Source organism: Sinocyclocheilus rhinocerous, unplaced genomic scaffold, assembly GCF_001515625.1.
Source record: "Sinocyclocheilus rhinocerous isolate Xijiao unplaced genomic scaffold, SAMN03320098_v1.1 scaffold1156, whole genome shotgun sequence".
Lineage (NCBI taxonomy): Eukaryota > Metazoa > Chordata > Actinopteri > Cypriniformes > Cyprinidae > Sinocyclocheilus > Sinocyclocheilus rhinocerous.
Window position 1 is genome coordinate 332,134 of NW_015630041.1, and position 26,797 is coordinate 358,930.

Here is a 26,797-nt window from a genome sequence, read left to right on the forward strand (position 1 = left end):
GCTTCTCACTGGATCTCGCAGCACTGTTGCATCTGTGCAGTAACAGTGTCGTGAAATCAACTTTGGCTCCCGAGTAAAGCTGTTCTGAGCTCGGATAAACTGATAAATAGCTGATAAACGGTCCGCGCTGCGCAGCTGAAACGTAGCGCGGTTTAGTTTCGCTTTCGTTTCGTTTGCCGTTTGATGTTTCTCAAATGCAACAGAAATGGCAGCGCTTATGAGTTGGACAACGTTGTGGTCGCGCCAGTGCGACCGCTCACAAAAATTAGTCGCACCAGCAGAAAAAATGGTCGCAAAATGCGACTATTTGGTCGCAGTCTGGAGCCCTGGTAGAGTATTATATTTATAGTGCCTGCTAACACAAGCATCACTATTACTCATACACAGGGCTGGGGCTCTTCAGAACCCCTCTTTCTGGTGTATAACTTGCACATTTGTGCTATGAATATGAATTATTCCTTAAACTGTTTTGTGGCTTGTGGCAGTGGGTAAATTTTCTTTAGAAAATCTATCTTTATCACTTTGCTTGCTTGTTCCTCATAAATAACACCCAATTTACTGTTCATTTCTTTAGCACACTCTTGATTCTATTGTTTGTTAATATATATTTAAAGACATGACAGACAAAGAGGTGAATGTATGAGTTTATGTTGGGGATATGAACTTGTGGAAGCTCAATTTCAGCCTGCACTACATCTGATGATGTTTTTGAAAGTTCTTTTCTTTACGTTCGCCCGTTCATTTTCCCTCTGTGGTCTCAGATGAGAAGGAACACTACAATCACAGAGATTTTGCTCATCTGTTCCCCAACTCTTCATGCAGTAGTTTGAATTCTGTACTTTGTTAGTTGGGGTTATCACTCACTTCTGTCATCCAGTCACACAGATTCTTTCTGATAGCACCTGGCTCTGTATCCTTCTGTCTCCGTCTTTACCATCTTAGGACATATCAACTTGAATGAAATTTCATTAAAGGGGACCTATTATGCCCCTTTTTACAAGATGTAATATAAGTCTCCGGTGTCTCCAGAATGTGTCTGTGAAGTTTCAGCTCAAAATGCCCCACAGATAATTTATTATACCATTTTGAAAATGCCCATTTTGGAAGCAAAAACACACTGTTTTCTTGCCTGTATCTTTAATTACAAATGAGCTGCTGCTCCCCGCCCCTTATTCAGAACAGGGCTGTGCCTTTTCAGCTCGTACCTCGGATACTCTGCCAAAACACCTGTTTTAAAGCCATTTCAGTTTAAACTTCTGATATACTGTTTTCTGAGCGCACACATCCGAAGCATGCGCACAGAAAGTGGCTGTCACACGGCATGTGAGTATTAAACTAAAGCCTCGTTCAGACTGTCAGCCCGATGTTTGTGCAAATCCGATTGAAATCCAATCATATTTAGATAGTCTGAACGGCAACGAACTACATGAAATCCAATTTTTGGAAATCCATTTCAAGCTGCATTCATATATGGTTTGAAATCCTATTCAAATTGAATTTCTGGAAATGCGTTTCAGTCTGACCATTCAGAACGGATTTTGCGTAGCTTTTTCATGTTCTCACGCCACGTAAAAAGTAAACACATCAGACGGTGTTTGAGGAAAACATACTGAACGTCCTTGCAGAAACAAGGTTGTGTTGTTGCAAATAGCAAGTCAAGCAGAAAATTACAATATACTGCTACCCACCTCTTCAAGTCTTGAGGGGTCTATGCAAATAGGGCAGTGTCCGTCAACAGTTGTGGGCAGGGTCTGTACAAAAAGACGTCACTTTGTACAGAATCTGCAAACACTGCTTATGACCTGACCTCCTCAGATTCTCACAGATGCCTTTATATTCTAGATTTTCTCCATCTTGACCCCTAAATGGTAAAACACAATGAATTATTTTGCTTAGTTTTGGTGTAAACGTTTAGTGCAAGCTGTGTTGGTGAAGCTACTTTAAAATTGTAGCTTTCCAAGCTACTCATTTAAATTAGTTTAACAACTAATAGCTTGACAACATTTTTACAAAGCAGCAAAACAAAACAAAAAGAAGCTAAATGCATTAAAGCTATTTAAGGGGTTAGTCTTGTATATGAAATGCTTGTGTCCTTTACGCTTCTGTGCATGTTCCTCATACACACTCGCATCCCCAATACCCCAAAGTCGCCCACTCCTCCCACCGCAGACACCCTCCAAGACATGCTTCTGCTTAGAAGAGAAATGTCTTTGAAGTCCTGTCAGTTTCCGAGACAGTGCGGTCGCCCTGTCAACTCCGCTTAGCGGCGATCCCATCCCTAGCATCCCGCTGTTATCCTCCCTCAAGAGCCTCAACGCCCAAGAGAGCAGTCTGAGGTCCATTATGTGGGAGTTAGTGGGTTCGGGCCTGCGAGATGATTCTTACTTTTACTTTTACTTTTACTTTTAGTCATTTAGCAGACGCTTTTATCCAAAGCGACTTACAAATAAGAAAAAGTAATTAAAACTAAAAGCTAAAACTATAAATACTATATATATATACACACATTTAAGAAAATAAAAGAAATTAAATAAAAATGACAAATGCATACAACACTCAAAATACTGATGGATAGAGAGATAGATGAACAGACAGACAGAAAGATAGATAGAAAATATAATTTTATCAGTGTGTTGTTTATCAGTATTTTGTCAGATCTCATTACATTTTTTACTTTCGGTCAGGAAATGAAGCTCTGTTTCTCTCTCTTTGTCTCTCAATCTCTTTCTCACGCTCTCACTCACTCTTGGTCCACCAGCCACATCCATATTTACATGGTGTTTCTATGCCGTGTTCTCAAGCGACAGCTCCCCCCGCTATCTTTAATGGAGGTTTTCCTCTCCCAGTGTTAGTGTGTCAGAAAGCCTATCATTTGTAAAGCCGGGTGTTTGCGGTAAGACGATGGCCGTCTGCTGCAAGTCGACGGGGCCTTCTGGACCCCCGAAAGAGTTGAAAATGAAGGCTGCGCATGCAACGTCCTCAGTCTCCAGGGAACAAACGTTGAGTGTGTTACGGTGCATTAATATCATCAAACACACCATGGGAATTTTTTGAAGTGCCACCATGTGTGGGGCTTTACATAGCTAGGAATACAGCCATTATGCTAGTGGTGAAGAGCTAGCAGCGATTTAGCTGTGTGTTACTTTCAAATCATTTACGTACGCAGCTTTTCTAACACCATACTGTAAAATTAAATATTTCCGTGCAGCAGTTGAATTTGATCGTAAGAAAATCTTTGACATGTTTCTTGTGCATTGTATTTTCATTTTTTTCATGGCTATGTAGCATTACATCCTCTCAATTATTATTATTATTATTATTCTTTTGCTTTTTCTTCAGCCTGGAATTTTAATCCAATTGGAGAAAATGGTGGGTGGTGAGCTGGTTTTCGTCGCACCCCAGTGCTCTAATTGATTGATTAAAGTAATTGATTGGTTTGGGAGGCCCAGCAACTGATTAAAATGCTTTCAGACATGAGCAGATTGAAAGGCAGCATGTTCCAGAACACTCTCTGGCCCCCAGGGGCCCATGTCTGGCTCTCCTTGAAGAGCAGAGACAGTGGATGTACGTTGGTGTCTGTGTGCTTGCTGTCCATCTGGTCAGTGGAATTAGAATGGTCTCTGGTTAGTTGTTCATTATTTAGACATCTATTGTTTTAGCTCACATAATCATTGCAACATTTGTTTGATTTAAATATGATCTATCTATCTGTCTGTCCGTCCATCTGTCCATTTATCTGTCTGTCCATCCATCCGTCCATCTGTCTGTCTGTCCATCTGTCCGTCAATCTGTCCATCCATCCATCCGTCTGTCCAACTTTCTGTCTGTCTGTCTGTCTCTGTCCATCCATCCATCCATCCATCCATCCGTCTGTCCATCTGTTTATCTGTCTGTCCATCTATCCATCCATCAATCTGTCCATTTATCTATCTGTCTGTCTGTCTGTCTGTCTGTCTTTCTATTTTTTTAAATTAGTAATCAGTATTTCTGCGGTGGAATGATAAATAGTAATCAGCATTACAGTGGTGGAATGATACAGCAAGCACAATGTCTTGCTTTGTGCATTTAGAAGTGCAAAAAACTAAAATCATACAACAGCATAGCAGTGCATTACATTTACAGCACTTTCATTGTTATGTTGCATAATTAACTGGCACATGCACAGAGGGCACTTGCTCTTTGCTGAAGGTTATCCGAAGGGTTTTGCTCCCTGTGTACTGTGACTCAGCATGTTATGATGTCACTGTTTTTCCCCTCTTTTCCCCAGATAAATGCATGCTTTGCTTTTATTCTGTGTTAAACAAAAGGAGAAACATGCCCCCACCATCCTAAGGGAGCTTTGACAGTCTTTCTCTCATGAACATATGACAGGAGTGTATTATCAAAGCAGGAGCTTTTGCTAGAGGCTGGATGTATGTGTGTGAACGTGTTTTTCTGTGTGTGACCATGTGCCTGTCTGAGTATGACAGGCTGATGAGGCCTGAAAGAGGCTTAGAAAAATGAAATAAAAAAGCTGTTTTTGAAAAGGTGAGATTTGCCATTCACAACCCATTCAACATATGTGATGTATTTCTGAGTGAAACACAATATATTCAATGAAAAACATGTATGGTGGACTTGATTTCATATATTAGGAGTTCAACGGATTATAAAAAGTGGGGGTTATATACCAAAATTGAGCTAAAAGATTCCAAAAATTCCACATTTTAAAGGAAGAGCATTTTTTTTTTACAGAGACAAACTTTTTTTTCTTCAGAATAAGATGCACTGATGAAATTGTTACTGCTTGTTCCTTGTCTTATTGAGAACAAAGTAAATCATTTTGATTTTATGTTGGCTTTATGAAAAAAAAATATATTCTCTTTTAGCTAGAGTTTCTTTTAAACATTTAGTTTTTAGTAGAAGACTGGGAGAAAAGATCTAATTATGAGTTAGCGGTGTATGAATTGGAACCTGTTTGGTTTGTGGTAATAGCTAACAGTTGTCAGGGATGGCTAACGAGCTGCAACCAGACAGGGAACAGCCTTGGCTGCAGATGCCAGGCTTCAGGTCCAGTAGGTTTGGCATCATACAAGAAGAGAAAAGAGACTCAAGCAGAAAAAGAGAGAGTCAAAATTCAGGGGACATATTGACTTCTTTGGCAAGAACTCTGAGCTGAGAGTGTAAAAAAAAAAAGACGAAAAGAAAAAGAAGAAACAACAGAGTTAAACAGAGCAGTGGACCTGTGCAGGAGGGAATGAGAGCGAACAAGAACAGAGGAGAGAATAAAAGAGAGCTGAGCGCTGGAGGAATGCTGATCCCTGCATATTTAGCTGGCAGATGGCTGAAAGGTATTTTTACCTACAGTCAGGTCAAGATCCTATAGATCAGTGGTTCTCAACAGTTGGGTCGGGACCCCAAAATGAGTCTTAGGACTTTTTGGATTAGAGATAAATAAAATTATGTCTTTGAAAAGAGCTAGATGGACTACAACAGATTGCAAAGGTTTGATAGTCTACTATTTTTAAATTTTAGAAAAAAAATTATGAGTCTCCTAAAATATAAAATACAGTATGTAAAATATATACATAAGAAAAAAATCTTTAAAAACTTAAACTGTTGGAAAAATAGTAAAAAAAAAAATCATGACCCATCCCTTTAGGATCCAAAAATGGGTCTCAGGTCTGTTTTGTGCACTTGCAGGAAAGAAACGGCTAAATGTATAATCATCAATAGTTAGGAAAGCAAAATAAATCAACTTTTAAAAAGGAAAGAAAAACATTTGTAATTTTTAGTTGTCATAAAAGGCTGAAAATATGTATATCTTGTTGCAAACTCATTTGTGACTTGGTTAAAGCTAGTCAGATCCTTGAAGACTATAACAATTCAAAGTATTAAAAAAAAAGAGCAACATAAAGCCACATCCACAACTGTGCCATTTGATTTGCAGAGGATATGATTTTAGTTTACTGAAATGCCTCATATTTATCTGTTTGGCCCAGATTTTGGAGAATAAAACTTTTGCTACATTTACAAAATTGTCAATTTTACTATTAATGTCATGTAAACATTTGTGCATATTATTGGGTCTATGCAGTTCATTGTAGCATTGCAATATTATATTTTGAGGAGTTTCCTAATTTTGTAGTTTAAAACTTTTTGCTATTGTGATGGATTATGTCCAATGAAAAAATGTGGGTTCTGAAGCAAAACCAGTTAGGAACCACTGATATAGACATTGCGACTTCAACCTCAGCTGAAACAATTTCGGCGCTCCTCCAAATGCTGAATTTAATTGCTGCTTGGATCATATCAAATAGCACGATTGTCTTTCCACAGATGAGCATTTGATAGCAGCCTGAACTCAAATAATACATCAATCCAGATCAAACAGACTGCGAGCTCTTGGCTTGTCTCAGCTCAGCTTTCATTAGAACTAACTGCCTGGGGGACTCAACAAACCACATATTTTCAATCCTTAGAGAAACCTTGGATTTAATGTAAAAATCAATGCTTGTTCTGCCTCTGTTTTGTGTTCAGCCCTGTTCTGAGGTCTTGCAAAGGGGACATCTCTGTAAAAATATGTGTTGTATTCCTGCTTTGCTAAATTCTTGTTACACTACTAATAGGAATGAATCCACGTTCGCCGGGCTACTTTTTTGATCATGTCAAGCTTGCCGTCATAGCTTTTGACCTCTCTGATTTCTTTTCCTGTCTCTTGCAGATAATGACGACCATAAGAATGAAAAAGATGGCAGTATGGACCAAGGTGAGTGACAGTGTTTCCTAATGCAGTGTTCACATTTGCAAACAAAGACGGGAAATTATCACATCCAATATCCTGGAGCCCGACAAAGTTTAATCCACGACATCTGAATCGCTCTCTCCATGATTAATGGAGCCTTTTGTTGTGGATGGCAGCTCTACAATTGCCTATAAACAAGAAAACAAGAATCTACATTTTCTCTCTGAATGCCTGAAATAGTTTCGCTGGCGTTACCATGTGCAGCTTTGGTCTTTTGGCAAGTTAATTGAGATGAAGGTTGCCAGGTGTTGTGCTTTTACAGGCCTGAATTGTTTTGGACCATAGTCAGATTGATTGAAAGCTAATCAGACTCGCTCGCCATCTTGTCGGCAATGACACAATCAAACATTATCAAATGGGAATGCAATTTGCTTGGCATGTCTTCTTTTAACAGTGGTCCATTCAAATGCAAATCGCCTTACCTTCTTTGTTGAGTTTCAGAAAAGCGGAAAAGATTACAAGGCCTTCATCTGGAAGCCTCTTTAACTGTACATTAACAGTGACAAAAAGAGATAGAAAATAAAGGTGTTTCATTGTGACTAATGTGCGTTTGCTACAGGAGCTAAATAGACGGCGGCAGGTACAGCATTACAAATGATTCAGTGCAAAGCTAATTCCCAGCGCTAGGCCCTTAAATCCGGCTTACATAGCCACAATGGTCCCAAACCCGCTTAAACGACTGTCAAAAAGACAACTGAGCATCGTACAATGGTAATCTAATCTGGGTGTATCTCTAGGTGTAAGCTGGACTACAAAACCAGTACAGGTTGGATGATACCAGTCTCTGAGAAGGCTACACAAGAGTTTCAGTCAGATCACAGTAAAAGTGTTGTTATTGTTAGCTAAAGCTATTAAAAATGGCTTGAGTTAATTGAAATGAAACTGAAATAAAATGCATTAGATGAAAAACTTGAAGAGGACTTGGAAAAACTTAGAAATGTTGCCTTGTCAATCAGATGAAATAAAACAAGTTTAAGTTGAAGTAAAATTACTATAACTAAAACTGCAAAAAGCTATATAGAAATATTTATAAAATATTAATTAAAATCACAAAAACACAACAAAATTGCTAGAACTAAAATAAAAAATATAAGCTAATTAAAAATATGAATACATACTATAATAGATGACCTGAACCCAGGTCAAACATGTCTCCAACAGCCACTTAAATTTCATGGAATTATGAGATGGACGTTTTCTGGCAGTGTAACAAGGCCAGCATTTATGGTTTCCACAAAAGTTAGATTATTGAAAACACAGAGGGTGAAAGAGAAGGAGTGCTAAATGAAGCGTCTTAAAGGAGGAAAAATTTTCATACCTCAACGGCATGAAGCGAAAAAAGTAGCATGCTGTGATTTTTACTACAAATGTGAGAAGCTGTTCACAGGACTCTAGCTGTATGCCGAGACGCCCATCAAAATTGGATCCGATCCAGAACAAGCGTTTTTTCAGCACCCAACTTTGACTTTTTTACGGGCGCACTATAAACTGGTATTTTGGAGCAGTCCAACAAGCGTCTAATAGCCCTCTGAACTACTGTAAGTTCTTGTGTTGGGGCTTTGTGCGGTTGTGTTTACTTCTGCACAATACCAGAGAGACCAATCACCTCTTTTGTGGACACTGTTAAACCTCATTGTAAACACTGCACCAAGATGACCCGACATGGCAACACCTATCAGGATTCTATCTTGTTCACAACACAACAAGTATCACATCTGCACACACACACACACACACACACACACTGTAGCTCCCAGCACCCTGCTTTTCCTGCCCCAGCAGTTTCGGCTAGCTTAGCCTCAGTTTCATTGAGTGAATGTTTGACTGGCAGCCAAGCCCTGGCCTTTAGCAGCGCTTCACTTAGCCGGGGCTCTGATTCTCTCTCTTTTTCTCTGGAACCAATTCAAAGGCTCAAATGGTTGCCATTCTCACATGGAATTGAGGCTTTTTTCCCCTTATCCCCCTGTATCAGCTCTCTCCTGCTCTCTACCAATCAATCCTTTTCTCTCCCTCTCTCTGTTTCACCCTCTTGCTGTCTTTCACTGAAATCCCTTACGCTACACTTTTACAGGCCCCATTTTTTATCAGCTGGGTTTTGCCGAGGCACACAAAAGCCCCTGTTGATGTAGAATCACCTGGTGCATGTATATGCACTCCAGCAAGACCTATGACACAATAGCAGGATATTCCTCCACTCATTTTACCCTTATCAGAGCTGTTCAGTATGGGCAATCTGTGCTTTGTAACCTTAGATTTTTAGTGAGCTGGCAGTTGCCCTTTTTCGGTTCTGAGATCAATAGAGAGCTTTTTTTATTTATTTATGCATATATAAAAGAGAACAACTATTTGTAACTATATTTATTTTTTTATGAATTTAATGCTGTTGAAAACAAGGTTATGAGGGATAGACCTAAAGTCTTTACAATGGCACACACTGTATAAAGGTCCTAGATCAAGTAATTTTTGCCATTTGATAACTTTGTTTTATGGAGGTTTTGTCTAATGAATGTTTCTTTTGGAAAGATGTTTCATCAGCTAAACAATTGGTATGTTGTTAAACAATAGTACAATCAATTGAATGCACTGTACCTCTTTCCCCCGTAGCCTCGTTTTTATTCCTGTCAAGAATTAAATATGACACTACACTGACTAAAATATATTACACAAGACTTTCTGGTGGAATCCACCCATAACTGTTTTTCTTACTTTTTATTGTGCTTGCTAATTATTGCTAAGACTTATGGTTTGAGAGTTATTGATACTACTGTAAAATCATAATTAATTTGGGATTTGTTATTTTTGTTTTTAATTTAGTTTAGTGTAAACCATCCAGAACACATTTTTCAGAAAATGTAAAAATCTGGTTTTCTGATTAAAGTTCTCATGAGTGGTATGATTTTATTGACAGATGACATGCAGCCCGTGGGAGAAGAGGAAAAAAATGATGCTGCTGATAAAAAAGGTATGAGAGAATCTGTGTTCTTGTGAGTGCAAGTTCAACTGTCAAAGTCAGTATCACCCAGCATTCCCATCTTCCAAGCATTGTTGAGGGAATATCAAAGTAAGATGGAGTCTCTTCGGGACGTTCTGTCAGGGTGAGGAAACCTGTTTAAGGAGCCGTTAGCCTTCGAATTCTGCCATTTCAGCCTCATCGGTTGTGTAGCACTGAAACAATTACTTGCTTCTCAATAAGATGGACTACAGATAATTAAATTCGTACACTGAAGGGCGGCAGCAGGCTATTAACGCCACAATTTCTCCATTTGTTTTAAAGCCAGAGGGTTGGAGATGGTGTTTTTTTTCTTTCTTTCTTTAATATTAAAGCAGGCAGCACTGATGTCTTTGGGGAAATTTCCCCAGGCTGGTATCTCTCTTCAATACGCAGTACAAAGTCTTTTTTTTTTCAGTAAACTGATACTTTAGCAAACAGCAAACTACCAGATTTTGCCTTTCTAAACAACAAATATATTCCAGGACTACCCTTACAAACATTTGCCAAATTCTGCCAAATGTTGAACTACTATAAAATCAAGTCAGTATTTAACAACATAATTTTTTAAATATACAATTGTTTTTAGTAATTTAACACTTTTTCTGGAAACTATATGGTTAACATGGTGTATTTTTGTTGGGGTACACTGTAAAAAAAAATCAGTAAACTGATACTTTAGCAAACAGCAACCTACCAGATTTTGCCTTTCTAAACAACAAATATATTCCAGGACTACCCTTACAAACATTTGCCAAATTCTGCCAAATGTTGAACTACTATAAAATCAAGTCAGTATTTAACAACATAATTTTTTAAATATACAATTGTTTTTAGTAATTTAACACTTTTTCTGGAAACTATATGGTTAACATGGTGTATTTTTGTTGGGGTACACTGTAAAAAAAAAAATCAATGAAAATTTTCAGTAAAAAAAAAAAAAACTCCAGCTGTGGTTGGCAGAAGTTTATTGTAAAAAAATATGGTAGCAACATTTTAGGTTGTCAATTTAATTTAAATTTACAAGAAAAGGTGTTTTTTAACTGATATAATCTCTAATCTAAAGTACTGAATTACTCAAATCTGTTTTGTACCTTTATAATACACCGACAACCACCACAAAACACAGGTGGTAATTGGAAAGCCACATGATGAAACACAGTTCATCACAAATAGCTTTTCCATAAGCTGAGGTAAATACTATACACAGGGTGCGATTTGTGAAAAAAACAGAGGAGGGGGATGCTTTTGAAAACTTTGTATAGGCGTATAAAACTCTCATAGGCGGACGCTGACCCAACTACCTGTCTTCTTAGTCATTAAATGTTTTTAATACGACGGAAACTGTATTTAACGTGATCAAAATGTAATAAAAACATTGCAAGTTAGGCCTGTTAATTGTAATGATTTCATTTCCACAGTTATTCAAACAACGAATAGATTATATAGAAAAAGTGAGCAAAGAACACGGCATCAACGGAGATTTTTGAAACTCCGAATCAGTTAAACCATTGCATCGCAAAACGATTCACTGTTTCGAAACGCTCCAATTGGATTGCGTATCGCGAATCATTTGATTCAGATCGGGACTTCAAAGCACGTATCGCGATTCGCGAATCATTTGATTTAGACGTCGGAGCGGGTTCGCGGAATGTTTTTTATCCCCACCAGGGATAAAAATAATTCAGCAGAGGCAGGGATGCATAGACCAGAGGGGGGGAAATCCCCCCCATCCCCCCCGGCAAATTGCACCCGGGCTACACATATAAAGAAGGTGCACACACACTGAAAAAAATGGTGTGGAATTTTCACTCAGAAATTGCTAGTAACCTTTACAAAGAAATAGCAAGTAACATTGAATTAAATATGACATTTTGAAGTAGAAAATTTGAAATAGTATTTTCTTGTAAATCATTCTCCAGTAAACTTTAAATGTTTTATTTATTTATTTATTTATTTTTGTGCAGTGTCATGCACACAAAGACAAAACACCAGCACTAAAATAATATTCAATAAACATTAATTTAACAATATAGTATGTAATATGAAACCCTAATACATATAACTAATGACTAGAAACAACTAAGAAGAAATGATTTCAATGAAAAGCCATCAAATGTGAAGTGCCACAGGGAATCTACGGTTTTTAACTGTAAATTATAAGATGATTTGTTCTTTTTCACTTTACAGTCATCCAAAAACTATACATTGAAGTGTATTTAACTGTAAAATTACTTGAAAAATTTCAAATTACCTTTTTTTTTACAGTGTGTCTAAACAAAGTTCACAAATTCAGATTGTATTTTGTGTCACTGCCTCCATAACTTCTTGCATATCTAAAGTCTTAATGGGAACCAATCTAGTCACCAACACCCTTGTTTAGAGCCCCGCGTTTAACCTTCACAGGACAGTGTAAACATTAAAGCTAGCTCTGCAGAAGTTGAGCTCTACCAACAAACAACAGTGTTTGTTACGAGGCAGCGAGGAGCAGAACAAAGCGTGTTAAAGCAGCGCAGTGTCTGATTTATCCACAGGTGTTAGCCACAGCCGTCGTCCTCTAGTGCTGTCGCCAACATCAAATGCACTAGCTCAGAGAACAAGGTACAGCGGCACATTAAATATGTTTTTGAAATCACTTTTTTGATTCATGGGAAATGAGCTTTGCGTGCACATTACCCTTGAGCCAGAGCTTGCAGCTAAGGCTCGCCTATTGGATTCCCGCCGGCCGCAACTTTGTTTTTCATGAACAGAGGAAGTTGATATACAGCCGTGGTGGGATATTGCTTTGTATTACACATTCACTACTCTCCCTGAGGGGATGCTCTCTAACTGAGGTGAGAGCAAGAGGGCCTTTTAGACAGCCCGCTAATGACAGAGAAGCATTAGTGCTGTTCTCCCTAAAGCAGCACTTCATACATTCACATGCTCAGGGGACAACTGGCCCCGAAAGCACTGATCTGGAACTCTCTCCGTGTTCCTCAACGGGTTACCTGTGAGGAGCGTAAAGGAAAACAATATCTTATTCCAGATAAGCTCCCACTTGCCTTCCTTCACAGCAAAAGAATGTGTGAATCTCAGAGGTTCCTCTTTCTGGACTGGAGAAGTCGGTCAGATCATGAGACAAACAGACTGAAAGGGTTTCAGAGGGCATTAGCTGTGGCTGGCGGGTTTAGTCTCAGTTAGCGTAGACATGCTGAAGCCCGGCCGCGGCGGTCCGTTCAATCTAACTCATCAGCGTCAGGTTGTGGCCTAAGAGAGCCGACGAGCTGCTTGGGTGGAGAGACTGGACTTCTTGACAGAGTTCTTGGGGGATAAAGTGATTTGTGATGTAATCCACATGAAATCCATACATGGGGGGGATCGGTGTGTGGAGAAATGAGAAGGATTGTTCACAGAACTGGCCTGAGCATTTTAGCACCCCCGGATAGCTTTTCAGATGACCTGCGGGGTGAGTGTGTGTTTAGAGTGTGTGACATGAGGCATTTTAGAGATTAGGAGGTGACAGGTTCGATGGGCGAATCAGGATGCGGAGCGGCAGGTCGAGCTGTTAAATGTGGACTCAGCAGATGTAGAAGGCAGAGGGGGCATGTTTGGAGAGGGAGAGAAAAAGAGAGCAGGTCTGTGTGTGGAAGAAAGAAAGAGACAGGAGGCATCATATATCTCTAAACTTATGCTCATAATGCATTTAGTCTTATTTTCCTTTAGTTTAACCTTCTAAATTACGTATTTAAAGGTGCTATCAGTATTATTCCCTTGTTAAAAAAAGATTTACCCCTGAAGAAATAAATAGCACTTTTGAAATATGTTTAATATAATATACACTCATGCATGTGAGATAAAGAATCCAGCATATCAGTAGTCTAATAAAATCTGTTTAAAATCACCACGTGGAGGCTACCATGTCAAGATTTTTTATTTTATTATTTTATTTTACTTTATTTTATATAAAATAATATTATACATTCCATATATACTTTATATATTTTTCTGTTTGTATTATAATTTTAATTTATTTTTACTCTACTGTAATTTTGTTTTATAATAGATGTAACTGCAACTGTAAACTGCAAATGCTTTAGCAACTAAATCATGCAATCATTAAATAAAGCATGCAAAAAAGTTTTTTTTTCCATTTTTATTAAAATTGTTGCTTCCTTCTTTCTTTTTTATTTGATTTAATTTTTCATTACTTGTTTTTTGTTTTTGTTTTTGCTTTTTACCCTGTTTGCACTATCATTATCATTTCATTTGATCATATTTTAACACATTTGTCATTGCACACACGTTGCAAATATTTCCGCAATAAGTAGTTTTTCATGCCATAGAAACTTACAAAATAGAAAAAAAATATATATGAACCAAATGTGTTTGACAAAAAGAATGTGTGTGTAAGGGAAATATAGAGGCAATGAAATAGAAAAGAAAACACAACAAGAGGATGGAAAGAAAAACAGCGCAGGAGGGGTCAAGCGACAGGAAGCTTTAGTGATGCATTTATACCGAGGGTGGGCAGTTTTACAATTGTATATTGTAGATAGTGGCTCAAGTGTCTCCAAGTCCACAGTTTTGCACAGCTGGAAACACGGCTGTTAAGCTCCGACCCTGGCAGAGAGCGAGACACTGAATCAAAAGACTCTGCACCGCATGAGCTTCGTGTAGCTCTTAAAAGTGGTAGCCAACACACACACACACACACACACGCACACGCAGAAGGTAGATTCTGGGCTGCTGAGCAGCATCTGTTGATTGTGACACTCTCATTGACCTTTCTCTCTCATGTCTCATACATTTTTCATGGTGCCGGTTCTTCGGAGGGCCTAACTGACAGGAAAGAGAATTCCCCACCGTGTGATGGGAGGAAGTACTCAGACTCAGACAAGATCCTGTTGGATCCTGTACGATTACGGATCCATAGTAATGTGACTGTAAATGTATGGAATTAGAAACATTTTCTAGGTAGCTCACAGAAGCGTTTCTGCATGTATGCAAGTGAGCATCCTCCTCCTGAATGTGTGCGTGTGCGAGTGTGTGGTAGTGTCTATCATCTGAACTCTGTTACACTACTGCCATCTGCTGGTAGAACGACTCACTGCTGGGTCACTGCATTGAGCTGAAATTCACATCCTTATTCAGCATATTGGTTTTATAAAATCATAAAATAATGAAACACGACACCAAATGCTTGTTTCCATGGCCTCAGATGTCCTTTCTCTTCCTTCAAAGTCAGTACTCCGTCTTTATGTCTTTGCTTGCCTTAGTTTTTGTTGTATGGATGTGTAATAGACAAGAAGTCATTTTTGATGGATGTGATGACTCCATACTGGGTTATTTCAATGTCTCTCTCGCTAATAAAACCGCCGGTGTAATTTTAAAATCAAGAAAATAGCTTACTCACAATTTTGAAACTTCTAAACCTTCCACCTTTAACTATTTTAACTTTGCGTTCTTTGCTTTTAACTGCTTCCCATGTGAAAGAGGCCATCACAAAATTAGAATAATTTGCTTTTGTTTCCAGGTTATAAAAAACATCCCTGTACATGTGTGTACATGGTGATTGTATATGACCCTACATTGAAACCGAGGAGATTTATCTTCTTAGGATTTCAGAATCCAATTTATCTTCTGGTTCCTCACAAGAATACCATCAAAGACGAGGGCCTTTTTAGCAATAGGATGCTATGACTGTGCCTAAGTCAGTGCTTTAACCCCACGCACAGGATTGTGGGTTAACATGGATCTGAATATGCCTATATATTTTCCTTCCTTCATGTGAATGCAGCATTTTTAAAGTTACGTTCTCAAAGTCCACAGGATGACATACCTTCTCCTACATAATAATTCATCTAGTGAGCAAAACATTGAGCTGCAGTCACTGGAGAAATGACCTCTGCCCTCTAAATGAATAAAAAGTCACTATATCATAATCTGCTGTTATTGGTTTATCGATATTTAAGGAAGAAGTCTAGAGGGTCCAGTGGGTGTGAAGCAGCATTTGATTGACAGCGATACTAGAGGCAAGGCTAACGACAAAACACGGTACCTCTTATGAAGGTCGTTTGGCATATTGTGTTTGTTTTTCTTTTTTGTATTATTTTAAGAGTATGTGGTGAGAAAATAAATTGCTCAGACATTGGAAAATTGCTTCTCACACCAGCTTGTTAAAAAAGCCAATTATGTCAGCAGCGTAATGGCCATTGTCAAGCACAGCGGATTATTTGTGTCAGGGTCTTCATTGTCCAATTCATCCCAAACCCCATCTGGGTTAAAGAGAGAGAGTCCGGTGGAGCATCATGATGTAACTGAGGAGAGGAGGGAGGTAGAAGGAGATGATGAGTTTAGAGGACTTAAGTGACTGAGAGGGACAAAATTAAACCCACTTGGGATAAACACATTCATGTAAGCCCGTGGGATGCACCGCTGTGGGCTCATTGGAGTTCTTTGTGGGGTTTGCTGAGATGTATTTAGCTGTCCGTTGGGACGGCACTCTGTGCAGTCTAGAGATATTGAGACCGCAAAATTAGTGCAGCGATGAAACATCCAGTTTGCCAGAACTATTATAAATATTTGATGTAAAACATGACCACAGTAGTAGAGTATTCCTCCAGACAAATGTGTGGACTACTTTATCAAGAATCTTGAGGGAAGATAAATCTCCCGAACAGTTTTTTAACATACCCATCAATGTGCTGGAGTTGTGATACTGTAGTAGTGTAGTAACTTGTGTGTGTGTGTGTGTGTGTGTGTGCGCGCGCGTGCGTGTTTAGGGATTTGTTTGTTTTCTGGTTTTGGTTTGCGTTGCCTTTTTTCTGCTTTGTTGTGTTTTTTTCTGTTTTGTTTAGATTAGATTCTTTCTGTTGTTTATTTGTTTGTTTTTATTCTGTTTTGTTTTGGTTTGCCTTTTCCTGTTTTGTTGTTGTTTTGGTTTGGTTTGCTTTGCTTAGAGTTTTCCATTTTCTTTTTCATTGTGCTTCTCTCTCTTTTTTTCTCTTCTTTTTTTGGTGATAGAAGTATTTCAGTAGAATGTTTACTCTTAATACATCTGTTTTTTTTTTTATAGGTGAAAAGCAGGATGAAGAAATGATGAGCCAGCAAGGTATGCCTTTTGTGTATTATTGTTTAAAGCTAAGATAATTTAGTTTTTCCTGGCATTGCCCTTTTAATGCAAAACCCTGAGACAGAGTCATTTCCAAGCAGTTATATTTTACAAGAAAGAAGAGCAGGCCTGCAGATTTACTTCAGTGCTTGTCTCTTCTGAAAGACACATCAAAATGTTCCTGTGTCTTGTTAACCTAGTATTTTTAGCTTATGTTTTCATCTTGTCACCACAATTTAGGAGCAAACGCAATTTGTCAGTACTTAATGAGTTATTTTATCTACTACAACTTACTGATTGGCTTGTTCTACTCAGAACAAATTCAACTACAATCAATGTGGTCAACAAACACACTTCCCACATATTTTTTCAAAAGGGTGCTTAACTGTTTGGAAGCAGATCTCTTAGAAGTGGTGAACGCCTCACTTCTTTCTGGGACTTTAGAACAAGAACCAAACAACATCCTGAGTGTAAATGGTTCAAACTTTGCTAACTATATGATGTTGTAATATCAAATTGTTATATCAAAATCACAGAAAGTTTCTCATCCTCAGTGAGCCATTAAGAAAAAAGTATAATAATACTTTTGATAATCAAACATCAGCTGGAGTCTTTCCTGTTCCTCTTCACAGAGGAATTTGTGCTTTCATTTCTACTTGCCAGCAGCAGGAGTGATTAGATAACAATCATCCTCTCTTCTTTAATATGGGATTAGCCACTACAGTCTGATGAAAGTACCAAAAAAAATATATTCTTTCTTTTTTTTTGAGGATTTAAGAAGAAAGACACAAATCTTGTTATCAAGCTTTTCTCTTGTTTGATTTCAGTGGGATCCCATAAGGATGTGACGATGGATAGCCAGGAGCCAGAAGGTTTGTCGTCATTCTGTTTTTCTTTTTAAATTTTAGTCTAGATTACTACAAGCACCAATGGGATGATGCTCACCAACACATACAGTGGCCCCTAAATAGTTAAACACTTAAGACACACTTAAAAAATTGTGAATGAAATTGCATTAAATAACAAAATATCAGATCAATTTTATGAAATATAGCATATTTCATAGCTTTTCTTACAAATCGTTTAACAAAAATAAGTTTCTAAGGTTGTAAGTAATACAACAAGATATACAGTATATTATTAAACAATTATTAAATAGTATTTGGACACTTTCTGGTTCACTTGACACCTCCAGCACTATTTGCAGATGTCATTTGGTTCAGTATCTAACATTCATATATATTTATGACATTCATACATATTTAAATATGACTTAAGTCTTTAATAGTTTACCAATACTTTTTCAGACCACTACATACTTCCTGATTTCTCATAATATCCAGTAGCCGAGAACAATAGGAATCAGAAAGCATGCGAAATAGGTCCGTCTTTGTGGTTCAGTATGCATAGATCTCTCCCAAACACATGGAGTCTACATGCAAGTGAGCGAGAAAATTCACTGGGTCTCTCCATAGTCTTTACGCTTCATGCGTCACGCTGAACCCATTCACTGAAGGATCTGTATTGGCTCTGTTGTCCTTGAACTTGTCTCATTACAGACAGGGAGAGTGGCTGTCAGATACAGTTATTACCGTGACACTCGTGTGTGTGTGTGTGTGTGTTTTGGGGGTGCATCTGTTTAATGAGACACCTCGCTCCAATCCACACGAACGTACACAGACAGACATCAGAACATGTGCATCGACAGACACACACCACTGCACACGCTGAAATGATTGCTTGTACACACACACACGCTCATAGGAGCATGGCCCGACTCCCTCTGGGTATTCATGTAGCGCGATAGAAATTTTGTGTTCAAACCCTGAGGACAAAACCAGCCGCAGCCTGTCTCTGCTCGGCTAGCATTGAGCGTGCACTTAATGTCACTTTGACTGCAGAGCTCTGAATCGCATTTGCGCACTCATAAGCCGTAGTTTTGTTTTGGTTTAGGATTATCAGTGTGGTACCAAAGTGCCAGTGCTTTTTGACATCCTTATCGCCAACTTTTGATTTACTTTTCCTCTACTGGCACTGACGGATGAAGCTATGAGCATTATTAATAGTAGTTTTGCCAGGCAGAGGAGGCAAAGCAAATGTTCTGCTTGGACCGAACCCAAGAGCCATATATACTTGCAATTATGTTCCCAGGAGAAAAGCAAAACAGAGAGGTTTTTAAGACCAGGTGAAGCAGAGACAGAGGCTAAATCTGAATTTGCCTGAGTGCTGAGCACCTGCGACTCATGAATTACGAGTGCTGACCAGCACATAAAGATGTATCTGCATTGTTTTTTTTTTTTCATGTTTGTTTGTTCATTCATGTGTTTTTCGATGAGATTGTTGTGTGTTCTTTTCATTTGTGTGTGTGTGTGTGTGTGTGTGTGTGTGTGTGTGTGTGTATACATTATTTCTTTCATACATTGTATACACAATGTATACATTATTATTATTTTCTCACATATTTTCAATATATATGGCCAATATATCTGTGTGCAAACAGCATTAAATCCTATTGATAAAGAGTTTGTATGAATTTGACCTCCATACACAAGCTGTTTCACACACAACCACAGGAGTAAAATTCATACTCTGGCTGAATACATCTCATTTCAGCAGGAAAAACAAACCAAGCTTGACAAAAATAAGCAATTTATCTTCTAAATGAATGACACCCATATTGTTGTCTCTGCCTTGGTGTCTGTCATTCAAGGGTGCATGTGGGTCTTTAGGGTGTCCAGATATTTTTTGAGACAAGTATAATTGATTTTCTGTCTGTTTTCCAAAGGCGAGAGCCCTGATGCTGAATCCAAGGACGAGGAGATCAAACCTCCTGAAAAGGGAGACCATATAGGTAACATCTCCAGTGTGCCTGCTTCCATATTTTGCTCTAGCAAAATCCAAAATTCCATGCTACAAAATATTCTATAGAGAAAAATTAGATTATAAAAATGGGGAAACCAGAATGGTTTTTCTAAGGCATCACTGCAAAAACACCTTTTTATTTTTAAGATAAGATATCATAAACTAACAATGAACAACCATTTTTACAATGTTTCTTAATCTAGATGAATTTTATTTTATGAATGTAATTATGTTCATTGCTAATTTTGATTTGTTCAGTGATGTTAATTTGCACCGTCTTTTACGGTCATTGGTCACCAAGGCAATATTTATGATCAAAAATACATTAAAAACGGTAATATTACAAACTACTTTTACAAATATTAAAATAACTATTTTTTTATTTTAATATATTTTTAAATGAAATTTTTTCCTGTGATGGCAAATCTGATTTATTTAGCAGCCATTACTCCAGTCTTCATTGTCACATGATCCATCAGAAATCATTCTAATATGTTAATTTGGTGGATATCAATATTTGTAACTGTTAACAGCCCGGCGTCTGTAACTGAAAATGACCCTGGCATTACTCGTTTTCAAATAGTCCATTCACGCAGGAACATATATTGTGTATCTCTCCATGACTGTGCTGTTCTTGAAGAATTTAAAACAACTTGGTGTTCAAAGCTGGCTAAACATACCAGTTTTTAACCCACAACCAGGGCTGCACAATATAAAAAATACAATACGTGATGCAATAAAGAAAATTAATAAAGTGTGTTTAAGGTGAATATTTTTAGAGTATTTAAAAACAGAAAATGACATATCCAGCCTTCACATTCCACGATATGCATATGTGCAATATTTCAATAAACGTGATATATTGTGCAGACCTACCCACAATGTTTGTTACCACCTGTGGTTTGAAATGAGGTAAATACAGTTTTAATATTCAAATAAAACCTGCACCACTGACAGTAAGTGATAAAACAGTCTAGACATCTTGGGTTTAATATTTGAAATCCGCTTTCCCACACCACAGAAATACATTTACTTAAAAAATTAGCAGTAAAGTGAGCAATCTGGGCTCCTCTTGGGATGCAGTGAGATCAAGAGTCCTCAGGCAGCTGCTACGAGTGTGTGTGGGTGATATAAATCTTACTTTCCTGCAGGACGCTACATGAGTCTCGGAATCTATAAGTGAGGGACGGAGGCCTCCAGGGCTCCATATTGCCCAGGTGGTGTGCCCAGCCAAACTACCACACACACTTCCTACTCCTCCATTGATTATGTGAACGCGTGTCTGTGTCCCTCTGAACTGCGTCTTCAAACGCTTTCCACACAGATGGAGTCAGGGTGGACACGTGTGCATTAAAATCCTGTTTTGTGTCTTTCATCTGATGGAGTGTGTATGTGTGTGAGGGCGAGGGCAAAATTGATGTCTTTTGCGGCCTTGTATCCCACTCCAGAGCAGACACAGGTGTTAGCTGGAACCGCACAGATGGATACTCTGACTCTCCATCCCTTTAAAAGAGAAAGAGGGATGAGATGGGGAGGGACAGAGACCCAAATACAAATTAAAGGCATTAGGCTGAAACAGCTGCTGCAGTTCATCCCAAAGTGGCGGCGTAATACCGCTCGGTCTTAAGCAATGGGTCGCCTATTTCTTCTCCATTAAAACCATCATTTAGAACTCATCAAGTTAATCTGAGTGCTCGTCCACCAATATTTCATCTCGCAATATATAGTTATTAAGTCTTATTGCACACTCCTTTCGTTTATACTCTTTTCAGTGAGTATAGTGATTTGCTGGCTCAAACATCAAATTTTTTGTATGTTTGAATCTAAAACATAAGAAATGCTAAGTCAGTGGGGCCTTCAGATGTTTCTTTTTACCTTTTTTTTTTTTTTTTTTGACAAGTTGGCTGTTGACACAAATTTAAACTATAGTATAATATAATTTTATTGGCTTAAAGTTTTTTTTTATTTTTTTATGTGACAACATTATAAAATTGTAAGTTTTACAAAAAAAACTTATTCATCAAAAAATGACAGGAAAAAATTAAGCAGCAGAATTTTGTTCAATGTTGTTGATGATAAGAAATGTTTCTTGACCAATTCAGCACATTAGAATGATCTCTAAAGGATCATGCAACACTGAAGACTGGAGTAATGGCTGTTAAAAATGTAGCTTTGCCATAACAGGAATAAATTACATATATAATATATATTTAAATCGAAAATTGTTCTTTTAAATTGTAATAATATTGCTGTTGAGCCAGTCTTGGTGACATAAGAAGATGCACCGTTCATAATAACAAGCACATTTTTCACATTCCACATGTTTCTTCATCACTCTTACTTAATGCAATCCTGCCCGCTAAAAGCCAGCTACAGCCCACTAAAGTGACAGTTAAAAATTCACTGAAGGCTGAGCAATGTAAATTCTGGCAAGTTTCTCATCATTTTCAAATAAATGTAATCTATAGCAATTTCAACAACTTCCACAAATGTCAACAAGCTAGCCAAACTAGTTTGGTTCTCCACAGCATCCACCTGTAAGACACCAGCTCTAATGCAAGGCTTAATCCTTATAGCTTAAGTAATTCACACATAGACCGAGATCATAGACTCACATTCTCATGTTCATACCCTGAGTGCACCTGAAAGGACATGATTAATCAGAGGCTTAAGCCATGATCAATGCCATACATACAAATCCACAACACACACACACACACACACACAGAAGAACATCTGCTGCATCCAGTCGAGTACCAGAGAAAGGGTCTCCGTCTCCCAGATGCTGCAAGTTTTACCAGCCGACCCTGATCAATTAAACGCCTACAGCAATTCCTTCAATGAGAGCGAGAGAGTGAAGGACTGAACATTTGCATTCAGTTTCCACATTTACTTGGTTTCTCACTGTAAAGTTGTCAATCAAGTCTTAAACTCTGCAATAAGGAGACAGTTTGTGTGACGGTAGAATGCTGTAACAACGTTTGTAGATCGGGAAGAAGGAGGCGGGAACCGGCGAACATTTAAATACTTTAATAATAAAACAAACACAAAATGAAAGTAAAGCGGCAGCCCCTCGCGGACGACTGCCGCACACAAAACACAAAATAAAGTCCAGGCCTGGTCCTCTCTCCTCCAACACTGTCGTCACTCCTCCTTTTATCCTTCCAGAGCTCCTCCGTGGGACTCGAGACCGGTGAGTGGCGCAGGTGTCGTGCATTAGCATTTACTCCACCGGCCTCGCTCCGTTCCCACGGCTCTCGGCCCCTCCTCTCTCGTCACAAATGCTAATAACAGAAATCCAGCAAATATTCTGTTAATAGTTAATAAAACATCTTCTGAGTTTGTAACCCATGATACATTACCCAATATAGAGAGCCCAATAATCTGTGATATTATTCAAAGCATATTTATTTTTTTGTTGCAGATTATGTAATGTTTTCTTTTCTTTTTAACTAATATTGGCATTTTCGCATATATCTCCCAGACGCATGTTATTTATGTGTGTTTCTTTGGGTTTTAGTGGAGGCGAGTCCAACAGCAAAGAAGAAAGTTGAACAGGAGAGCGAAAAAGAGATGGAGAAGAAAGAAGGCAAGGGAGAAGACCCGCAAGTTGCAGGTGAGATTTACACATCATTCACACACTGGTTGTAGAAGAAACATGTCAATACTGACAGATTACAGAAAATAAGAGCTTAGGGTTTATAAGATAAAAAAGACACATAAAACAGTGTTAAAGGTGATGTGTATATTTTATTAATAGCAGGAGATTTGTAGTTCCTTTTCCTCCAGAAAGTGTAAACACAGACTTAACATGTAATCATCTAAATATCTTTATATAATAATTAGCATGACTGGTATAATCTGATAATACTGGCTTTAACATTGTATCTATCACACTTCTACCGCATTGCGGGTTTTATATTATGGATCTGGTTATTCCTCTCTCTGATAAGGCCAGTAATGATGTATAGATAGTTAAAACAAGTCAAATTCCCCTAAATTCACTAAAAGTTTAATTAGATGCGGAAAGTCGTCTGGCATGTGTGACTTGATAAATTTAACAAAACTGATCAAAGGAGAGCTGAGGAGCTGGTATATGAAATTAATTCATAATGACAAAAGCCTGTCAGTGAATATCTAATGGACTAAGTGAGGTTTGTTCACTTTATGAGCAATTATGTTTATGAGAATAGCCTAAAATGCATTTTCACACTTGAGCCATTAAAAATGAATGTGATTAGATAAAAAAAAATATTACATCTTGTGGCATCTGCAAACAGATGATTAACCTTTTCTCAAAATTAATTTCCTTAGCACTTTTTTTCATGTTCTTTAACCAGCTGGTTTTTAGTGGATGAAACGTTTTCCAAACCAGAAATTGTCCAAATACTTTGAATAGTATATGTGTTGTTTTATCATTTAAAATCTAAATGTTTAGTGAAAATGTATGCTTGTGAAGTCTTTCCACCAATGAAATGCTGTTTGATGTGAGATATTGTTATCTAATGTAATTGCATTCATAATGGCATTCTGCAGTCATTATAGGTTTCCTACAGGAATTGACAGCTTGGAATCTTCTATTCCTGTTATCAAGATGTGACAGCCAGTTTTTCCCTTTCAAAAAAGGCTTTTGTTTTTTGAATGTGTATTGATTGATTGTTTTCTATGTATATGCGTGCAGAAATTGACATTTTCTGAAAAGCCTCTGTGTAGAAATTGGAAGCATCTCCAGAGTCCGTCGTGATGGCTGGTTAGCAGCTTGAATGCCAAGGAATTTCCTAATCTCTCGATTTGTGATGAAAATCCTCTTAGTAAAGCCATTACAGGTTTTAAAATCTGGCCTTGTGTGTGTTTAACCGTTTTTTGAAACTCGCCAAGCATACAAAGCGCTGACGTCTTAATACGAGCCTGCTATCTGTGACCACACAGCCTTGTTAAATGCAGACAACTTAAAAACTGAAAACAAAAACACAGTGTAGTGTTGTCTCACAGGCATATGCTGTGAAAAAGCTGTCAGCCGTTTGAGGCAGTATGAGAGGGCAGAAGAAACAGCTGTCGTGTCTTTAATCTTCTAAGTTTCATACAGGAGATTCAGGGAGGCTGTCCTCCCCTCACTCTTGAGGGCATGGCTTCAAATTGGTCTCGGAGCCCCATTATTAAAAATATAACGGTAATCTCACCGGCTGCCGGATCTGAATGAGGAAATAAAGAGACGGTAATTCTGAACTGGATGAATTATGAATGGAGCTTTTTGAGAAGTGAGCAAATCGGAAAGGACAATGTTATTGGATTAACATTGTGGGGTTTTTTTATCCGTTAATATGTTAATCTGTCTCGTTCTGTCAAGGGGAAGAGAAAGGGGGTAGCCCAGAAAAGAAGATGCAGACAGGCCAGCCTGATGAAGCGGGAAAACAGATGGAAGGTAAGACTAGTATGATCACCTATTTAAAGAAAGAGAAAGATGTACATGGCACATTCCATGTATACTTTGGTGTCCAATTTCTTTCTTTAAAAGGATAGTTCGCCCAAAAATGAGAATTCTGTCATAATTTATCCTCATGTCGTTCTTCTGTGTGAAGATATTTTTGAAGAATGTTGGTTTCGGTTCCCATTGTATGGACAAAAAAACAAAAAACAGTTTAAGTCAATATGAGCCGCAACAGTGTGGTACCAACATTCTTCAAAATATCTTCTCTCAAATAGAGTTCTGGAATAATGTGAGAGTGAGTAAATCATTACAATTTAAATTTTTGGGTCGGCTATGACTTTAAAGCTTTAGAAGATAAATCACATGTATTTGTTGTAAGAACTATTCAAACATTATGTAAATAATTTAAAGTATAATTTTATTATATTTATTATTTATAACTTGCATTAAAGTTTATCAAACAAATATATATTGTAAGTTTATTAGTACCTGTAAACTAATATTTGGCCCAAACTACAGCCAGACAGCTTGATTTAAGCTAAATTTGCAACCATTTTACCCATTCTACAGTATTTTTAAATTAATTATATTTAGTTTTATTAGATGTTATTATGTTTTATTTATTTTATTTTTATTTGTTTATTATATTTAATTATTTATTAAACATGAATATACACAGTATATATATTAAATGTATAATTGAATAATAAATTATAATAACATATTATTATTATTATATTCAGTTATAGGATTTTTATTTAGAATTTCTTTATTTAAAAAAAAAATCAGGTTTTAAATGGTATTATACAAATTTTGGTATAATGTTGGCCAAAAAGCATCATGGAAAATGAATGGAAGTTAAAACCTGTTTTCTAAAAGTTAAGCATTTCTTTCACTGGCCATGTGAAAAAGAAAAAAAGACATCCCTATTTTATACCCTATTTATGGTAAATGAAAGTGCCACATTTAGTCATAATATAAAGCAAGGTTACATATAACCAGACACATACAATAGTATAGATACTAGAGGTTGAACGACTGCTGATTTTTTAAAGTCGACTTTTATGTGATGAAAGTCGACTAGTCGCTGATGACGTCATTAATGAACAAGTCTGGAGCTGTGACAAACACCTTGTGCACAGCTATGGCATATTACACAGCGCTGCCCACATGGCTATTGCTCCTATAACAGCTCATTTTTATCAGTTCTTTTGTCTTTGAGTCGTTATGTTTCTCACAGATTTCTGCTCATTCTAAATCAGATACAGATAAAGTAGCACAGTAAAGATTACATTCATATGAATGCATTACCAGTAATATAATCTCACATGTCTTGTGTAGTGCTTTCAGAGTATGCATTTATTTGTCATTTTAACTGTTTGGAAACGGAGCGTAAATGTGGAAGTCCTTCAAAGATTTATTTTCCTGTTGCGCCCTCTATAGGACCAGCGACTAGTCGACGTCAAGCTTAAAGCGTCATGGCAGAGCATTGAAGTCGACTAGTTAACTAGTCGATTAGTCGGCGCAACCCCTAATAGATACACAGAGGCCTGTCTGGAACATGTACGCACATTCATTCAATTATGCCCACTATTTGTGTACACAAAACTTGATAAAAGTGTTATGTACACAGATAATGGA

The 26,797-nt window shown here is 37.7% G+C and overlaps 1 protein-coding gene across 1 annotated transcript in view; it reads left to right on the forward strand.

The window, feature by feature from the left end:
* The window catches only part of LOC107739862 (O-acetyl-ADP-ribose deacetylase MACROD2-like), a 253,846-nt gene that overhangs the window by 203,987 nt on the left and 23,062 nt on the right, over positions 1-26,797 (forward strand). Inside the window, exons 6-12 of the mRNA XM_016552077.1 lie at positions 6,704-6,748; positions 9,693-9,746; positions 16,831-16,866; positions 17,694-17,738; positions 19,652-19,717; positions 23,249-23,344; positions 25,076-25,150. Of these exons, the coding sequence (XP_016407563.1) occupies positions 6,704-6,748; positions 9,693-9,746; positions 16,831-16,866; positions 17,694-17,738; positions 19,652-19,717; positions 23,249-23,344; positions 25,076-25,150 (417 nt within the window). The remainder of the gene's footprint in view (positions 1-6,703; positions 6,749-9,692; positions 9,747-16,830; positions 16,867-17,693; positions 17,739-19,651; positions 19,718-23,248; positions 23,345-25,075; positions 25,151-26,797) is intronic.